The sequence below is a fragment of the Echinops telfairi genome, unplaced genomic scaffold, assembly GCF_000313985.2.
Source record: "Echinops telfairi isolate 266 unplaced genomic scaffold, ASM31398v2 ScPeMD7_7416;HRSCAF=8454, whole genome shotgun sequence".
NCBI classification, from domain to species: domain Eukaryota; kingdom Metazoa; phylum Chordata; class Mammalia; order Afrosoricida; family Tenrecidae; genus Echinops; species Echinops telfairi.
Window position 1 is genome coordinate 4,082,851 of NW_022111316.1, and position 7,902 is coordinate 4,090,752.

The 7,902-nt window shown below is 40.7% G+C and overlaps 1 protein-coding gene across 1 annotated transcript; it reads left to right on the forward strand.

The window, feature by feature from the left end:
* Positions 1-6,635: 6,635 nt before the first annotated feature.
* Positions 6,636-7,666, forward strand: LOC101649986 (olfactory receptor 10W1). The gene has a single exon (XM_004714974.3). The coding sequence runs from the start codon at positions 6,704-6,706 to the stop codon at positions 7,664-7,666; it is 963 nt and encodes a 320-aa protein (XP_004715031.2). The 5' UTR covers positions 6,636-6,703.
* Positions 7,667-7,902: the final 236 nt, after the last annotated feature.

A 7,902-nucleotide genomic window follows, 5' to 3' on the forward strand; every position in this document is an offset into this window, starting at 1 on the left:
AGGATCACCAGAAGTTAGTGGAGGTCAGACTTTGAGTGGTCTTGTGAACCATATTGTGTTTCATTTTTTCATAAGAGCCAGATTTCCATCCCCTGAAAAGTTACTAGCAAAACTGTGACTGTATGAAAGTGTAGTAGAGGAAAGAGGGCATGCTTTGGATTCCAGCAAAATCCATCTCAGTCTTGACAAATTACTCAAATTCTCTCACTATTTTCATCTTTGGCTTTTACCTGTAAACTTGTGATAACATTCACTTTGAAGATTTTCTATGTGGCAAAATGGCACACTGTTGTGGTTAATGCCATTGAGTCAGCTCCTACCCATAGAGACCCTCTGCACATCAGAACGAAACACTCATGGCCCTGTGCCATTCTCACAAGGGTCCCTGTGACTGAACCCATTGACACAGCCACGGAGTCAATCCAGCCCATTGAGGACCTTCCCCTCCTTCTCTGCCCCTCCACTTTATGTCCTTCTCCAGGGACTGGTCTCGCTTGACAATATGTCCAAAGTACATAAGATGGACTCTTGCCATGCTTAGATTATTGTAGGGATTAAATAAGTTAATATGTAGACTGTGTAGAATAGAGAAGTACATTGTAAGATTTAGCTAGCTATTTATGATTATAATTTTGGGTGTATAGTAGACAAAATGCATTTTGCCTCCCACTTCTTCAGTCTCCTCCTCTCCCTCTCTTCCCCCTCCAGTTTTTGGTACTGAGGACACCTTAGTAGTCTCAGAACATCTCAGGTAGGGCAGCCATGCCTGGACATCGGGGATTGAAAGTCAGATCAGACACAATGTGCACACGTGCACACACACACACACATCTAGTAACATTAATAGTAAGTCTAGGCCTATACAAAGGACTTGTTTTTAAATAAATGAGGCATTTGAATGCACCTATTCACAGAGTCACACAACCATTGATATACACGTGATCAACCAATATTTTTTCAGGCAACTAAGGTAAGTTGCTAAGTCTCAACTCAAGGAAAGTTAAACACAGAATGATATCGAAGAAAGGGGGAAACATATAATAAATATTTACTGAGATTAGAGTAAGTAGATAGCACTATGACAGGTCCCATGGAAGATATATAAGACAATAATAATTTGAATTTAGTATGAACCCAGCTGTGGCAAGCCTGGTAAGAGTAAATTCTCTGGAAAGGAAGCTTAAAGGATCTTGTAAATGGAACTTCAAATTTTCCAGGAAATTCTTTCAAGCAGTGTTGCTAAAAGGTTTAATACTGGTCCTTACTCTGACAAACATACTGCAGACTTTCAATGGGTTGGGGATCCCAAGTGGAGAGACAGCTCTAGCTTGGACTAATTATCTGGTAGCAGGGGAGGAGATCAGCAATCACCTAGCTACCTTCTTCTGGGAGATAGATTTTATGAAGCAAAACCCTAAATGGCAAAGCAATTTATTCCTTCCAAGGTTTTTTGGGGGGGAAATTTACAGAAAGGCTCAGTCCCAATGGGTGGTCTCTCCCTGTTCCTAGTCTTCTATCCACCAGAGCTAGACTTCATCTGCTAGATTCTATCTTTTATCAATGTAAATGAAGTGATTGGATCAATATAGCCCTCTATTTTCTCATATACGTGGTAAGTGAAAGCCATTTTCGGCCTCCTTCTGGACTTATAATGTTACATTTCAGGGATTCACTGACACTAGTCTATAAAAGTGATAATGACTTTACAAGTTAAGAACCCAGGATTTCAGAACAAGGTGAACACACAATTTACAGTGTTTTCTCTTAATCCACCTGTAAACCCCTCGTCTGAGTAAAATGGTGATAACTAATCTCAGTCAAAGAAGTGTTCATGAATAACATAAATTTGTATGTACGGCTGATAGTTGATAAAATACTGCCTTCATTTCCCTCTGCTCTGAAGTAGGTATTATTTAAAGCATCCCTGTCATAGTTTTTTTATAATAAAATAAAAAATTAACATGTATTATGCAATGTAATCGGTTGATGACACCAAGTGTTCTAAATGCTTTAATCTTATTTATTCTCATCACAAATTCATTAGATGAATATCATTACTTACATCTTGTAAAGAAGAGGAGATAAAAATTGATGTGGTCTGTCCAAGGGAAAATGCTATTACGAGTGGACTTGGATTACAGCTCTGGTCTGTTTCATTCCAAACCTATTAACTCTCATGTCTACATAGTGCGAACTAGAGAATCATGGGACTGTCCTATTGAGTCTACCTGCTTTTCCTAAGTGCAAATGAAAAACGTTTCTCATGACATCCTATCCAACTTGAACTGGTATGGCTGGAAAGGTAAAAATGATGGTGACAATTTGGTTTAGAAGATGGCTTGGACCTCCTCAGATGAGTGTGGATTCATAATCTGGTAGCATTCTGTGGAAGATGTCTAGTGCTGATGCTGAAGTGCCCTTTTCTTGCCTCAGTTCCATGCAACATACTTAGTAACAACTCGGAAAAGTATGTTGATATGTTATAATACATTTGACACTTTAAGAACTATAAAAAGCATTGTTCCATCTCTCCAGAACATGCACCCTCTTCCTCTGACCGCCTCTCTTCCCTTAGCTGATTTTCATTCTTCATTCTTCAGCTCAGATATTATTTTCTGGAAGCCTCCTCACAATCCCCTACCCACTTGCTAGGCTAGGTCCCTTTGTTGCACTGTACTCAAACTTAAAAATACCTACTTTCCTTTAAAGCACTTAATCATAGTTTAAATTCTATATACATTTGACCAGATTCTATAATTAAAGGTTTGTCTCTATCATTAGGATAAAATTTCACTTGGGCACATTTTGCTCATCGTTGTATGTGGTGTTTGGCACTCAATATATACAAAATAAATATGCGACTTTAAGAAAATAGCTAATACATAAAGTGGCATATTATAGATTTAATCTCAATTTCAAAGAAGTAAAGTCATGATAGAGAGCATTAAAGGAATTGTGAAGATTGCTCTCCTTCTCTGGACAGGAGAAAAACGACTAGTAATCTTAACATCCAAGAAGATAAAAACCAAAGTTTCAGAAAACCAATAAGACAAGCAAATTGATGTCTTTTTATTAGATTGAAAAAATAGACTGTCCATTACCAGATGGATACATCCATATATTTTAATGCAATATCTCTATGACTGGTTCCGGGCAGCATACTTTTATAGACACTATTTAAAATGAGAATGTTTTAGAACCAAAATAATGGAAAGTATCAAAGTTGTGTCATGAGAAGAATAGTTAAAGAAAACAGGAAGAATATGCAGCGTTACATGCTAACAGCACAATAGGTTTTTAAAGATTTCCATATAGAAATGATCCTAGGGAGAAGAACAGAATGAACATGAAGAAGTTAAGGGTGACAGGTTTCACCTAACTACAAGAAAGCACTTTGAGAGAACTGTGTCCTCCAACAATGGGGCTAACAAGTCAGGAGGTGGTAAAGAGCTTCCCTCGGCATTGAAGGTGAGCAGAGATGGAGTGATCTGGTGTTCAGCTGCTGTAATGGAGATTGAAGCACCAATGAAGAACTGAAGCAAATTCTCAAGCTCCTTTCAAATCTAAGTATTCATGACTGATGATCCCTCAGATGGTGGTATTTTATTATAGAGCCTACGAGCACCATTAAAATGATATGGATGTGACTGAGTATAATAAATATTTTAGAAGTCATCAGTAGGGTTCTGATTTCAAAGCTGTCTCTCATAATATCTGGGGAACATTTGCCTCTTGATATGTGTTGTAGCCTATGTTGCTGTATCCTTGAATGATACAATTTTTTACCATAGTGCAGCTCAAATGTTGGATGCCAAATTATTTTTATAAGGACTCTTCAACAAATTAGTTGATTATAAGATAGTATTAATAGTGAAGGAAAAATGTAATGAAATGATTTCCTTTTCACAATCTGTTTCCACAATCTATTTATCTACTCAACATGTATCTATTGAATGCTTATAACGTGAACAACATTGTGTTTAGTGTTAAGGTGCCCTCTTGACCCAGTGGGGTACTCAATGGGTGCTACCCACAGTTTCAAACCCACCAGCCACTCTGTAAGGGAAATGCGAGACTGTCTGCTCCCATAAAGATTTACAGACTTGAAAACTCGAAGGAGCAGATCTCCTCTATCCTACAGGTATTGATGGGAATTGACTCTGATAGGGGGAAGGAAAAAACAGAAATGAGGCCTATAACGCCCCTTGACCTTACAACTATTATTATAACCATGATCGTCATTTACTCCCCTATTAGTATTGAACCAAAGGAGCCCAGGGCACACAGTGGTTAAGCAGTGCCTGCCAACCAGAAAGTTGGTGGTTCGAACCAACCAGCAACTCTTCAGCAGAAAGATGTGGCAATGTGATAGTTACAGATTGCAAGCCCTGTGGGGCAACTGTACTTTGTCCTGTATGGTCCCTGTGAGTTAGAATCAACTTGATGGTAATGAATTTGGTTTGGGTTTTTTTTATTATTATTACAAAAGCCTAGGCGTTGTGACTGGGTACTTTACATTTCTGTTGTTGTTAGGTACCCTGAGTTAGCCCCACCACCATCAAATTGACCCCCAAGCCCACATGTTACAGAATATAATTTTCCCATAGGGTTTTCTTGTCTATAATCTTTTCAGAAGCAAATCAGTAGTCCTTTCTGTCACAAAAGCCCTGGGTGCGATTAGCCACCAACAATTGGGTTAATGACTGATTGCAAACCACTTGTGCTACCCAGGCTTCTTGGCATTAGGCTCTCATTAGGTTTGAAATCTCATAACAATCTTATAAACGCAATAGGATTTTCTTTCATTATTCAAATGAGGAACCCATGCCTTCAACAAAATATATATTGCCTGACATTACAACCAGGAGATGAGATTCAAATCATACTATTTAATTTCAAAGTGTGTACTTATATGCTAACATTATACTCCTTTTCATTCCCCCCAAGCTATAGTAAAATGGGGAAAATGCTAAGTGGCATTAGAACTAATTCCACACATTAACAAAATTGAGAGGAAAAGACGAGTATGAATGAAATAGACAGCATTTGTTTGCAGTTGGAAAACCAGCAGAATCACCCGTGTCGTACATGTCTTTCTTGTGTCGGTAGCCCCTAACCACATTCTCCCTATGCTTGTCACATCGGGTAGGTGGATGTGAAATATTTATATTAGAAGTGGTGTCCTGGATTGAGATTTGTCTTAAAAAACCACATTGAATAGCAGCAATTTTTAAAACTGGACAAATTGAAACAAAGACGTATATTACCTCTTCCTAACTCATTTGGATATGAGTTTGCCTGAGAAGGGACATTGAATGGTTGCCCATGAGAAGGTCTGAAGAGGGGAAGCAAGTCTGGGGTATTGTCCTTGTAAATAATCCTCTCCCATCTCCTACTCCCTAATTGAGTTTTGTGAACATGGGCTTGTGAATCAAAAACGTCCCTTCTCAGAGAAAGCCTGACTTTGCAAGTTATGTCTGTTCATCAGACAAGGTTAGATGGAAGCTTTATGGCTTTGCCCAGGTTTCACTTTGCCTCCTTAAGAGGGAAGAGAAGCAGGGAACAGAAACCGGCTCGGCCTTTCACATCCACCTTCCAAAGTTATAGGAAGCGTTCTTATGCGCTGACACCTTATGGTCACATAGCTGCCTTTCTCTCCACAAAGAAAGGCCCTGTTTCCTTCCAGTGCGACACTGTTCCTGGTTGAGCAGTCAGACCACAAGTGGGCAGGGCTTGGGATACTGAGGTTTACCCCTAATAGTGCTAAGCTCAAAGTTTTGTCAGCCCTTTGTCCTGTTGAGCCTTCTTCTGTTTCATTTCCTCATGCTAATAGGTTTGTTAATGTTGCCTTCAAATCTTGTCGCTGATTTTTTTTTTAAGCACAACCTGAAGGAGACATGCCATCATTGTTACTCTCACCAGACAAGGAGAGCCTACCTTTTGAACTTGGCATTCAACGCACTGTAATTTCATTGCACCCTCTTCTTCCTACTGCTTTATGCTAACACCTTGCACTCCGATCCTATGGACCCCTATTTGGTCCTACATTCCATGCTTTGAATGTAGCTTTAAAATTGTTTTCCAACAAGGCTCCTTGCTCTTAAATGGGCTTACTATCCCATGGTTTCTCTTCCATGGAGTCGTGCTTAGTTCCCCAAATTGAAAAGCCATCCTCTCTTTAAAAGTCTATTAGCTTATTTATACATTTCTTGTGATCCCATCTACCTTGGATTATAATCATGTTACCTATCTTCTCCACCATGCCATGAGAATTAGAGAATTACACTGACATATCTCCAAAGCAATGCCGGCAGGGCCAGTGAGGGTGAATAAAGAAACAAATGGATCCTGTCCTCACTGTCTTGACCTTTGTTCCCCCAAATCCGTAACAATTTCTGGAGAAATTACTGAGATCATTTCATTTTCATTCCGTTTCTTTTGAAAATGACTCCTGAATTCCACTAGTGCTCTTTTCCTCAAACAATTTCTGTGTAGGTTGGCCTTCCTCTTTGAAGCTATGAATTGAGTTATACATTTTTAGGCAGAAGGCTTTGTAAAGTGGGGATGGGAGGGACAACTAGTTCTGATATTTCTAGTTTCTGACTTATTCGATTAATGACTCAGGGTATATAGTAATGTATTGTTGGTCTGATTCTCCCTTCTGTCTTTGTAACTCTGCACAGAAAAAAAAGCCATTAGCTCAATGTCCTGGAAAAACCACTCAGTGTTGATGGAATTGGTGTTTTTGGCCTATCCATCCTGTCCCGAACTGCGGGTCCTGTCCTTCCTTGGACTCAGCCTGGTTTATGCTTTGATCATCGTTGGGAATGTCCTCATTGTGTTGGCCCTCCGGTCAGATGCTCGCCTACATACACCCATGTACTATTTCCTGGGCAGCCTTTCAGGGGTAGAAATATGCTACACGACTGTAGTTGTGCCCCATATGTTGTCAAACTCCATAAAGACACAGAAAACCATCACCTTCCTGGGCTGTGCCACTCAGATGGTGTTCTTCGTTGGACTTGGCAGTGCTGATTGCTTCCTTTTGGCTGCTATGGCCTATGACCGGTATGTTGCCATTTGCCACCCCTTGCAGTACCCTCTCATCATGACGTGGACTCTCTGTGGACGCTTGATTGTGGCCTCTGTGGTCATTGGTTTCTTCCTGTCCACTCAGCTGGTGGTCTTCATCTTCTTCCTGCCGTTCTGCCAGGCTCGAGGTATCAAGCACTTCTTTTGTGATGTGCCCCCCGTGATGCAGCTTGTTTGCACCAACAGCCACTTGCATGAGCACTCCGTGCTGGTGGCAGCCACCTTAGCTATTGCTGTGCCTTTCTTCCTCATTGCTACCTCCTATGCCTTCATAGTGTCCGCCGTACTCAAGATCCACTCAGCAGCTGGCCGCAGCCGAGCCTGCTCCACCTGCTCCTCCCACCTCACTGTGGTCCTGCTGCAGTACGGCTGCTGCGCCTTCATGTACCTGCGACCCAGCTCCAGCTACTCCCCCAAGAAAGATCAACTCCTTTCACTGGTCTACACCCTGGGCACCCCACTGCTCAACCCACTCATCTACACTCTGAGAAACAATGAGGTTAAAGGAGCCCTTGGGAGAATTCTCACCAGGCATTGCCTCTCCAAGAGGGGAAGGGAAAAACCCATCAAGTAAGGTTTGGTTCCAGACTGAGCATGTGGGATTTTTATCCATACAGGTGCAAACTAATCTTAAAAACTGGAATAAATTATCTGAATGGTATTCCTCTATGAGATCCTGATGCAAAGGGTTAAGCCCTCATGTACTGACCGAAGGATTGACGGTTAGAATCCACCAACAGGTTCCTTAAAAGGAAGACCTAGTGATTTATTCCAAAATGATAGCCTCGAAACCTGGAGGATAGTTCTACA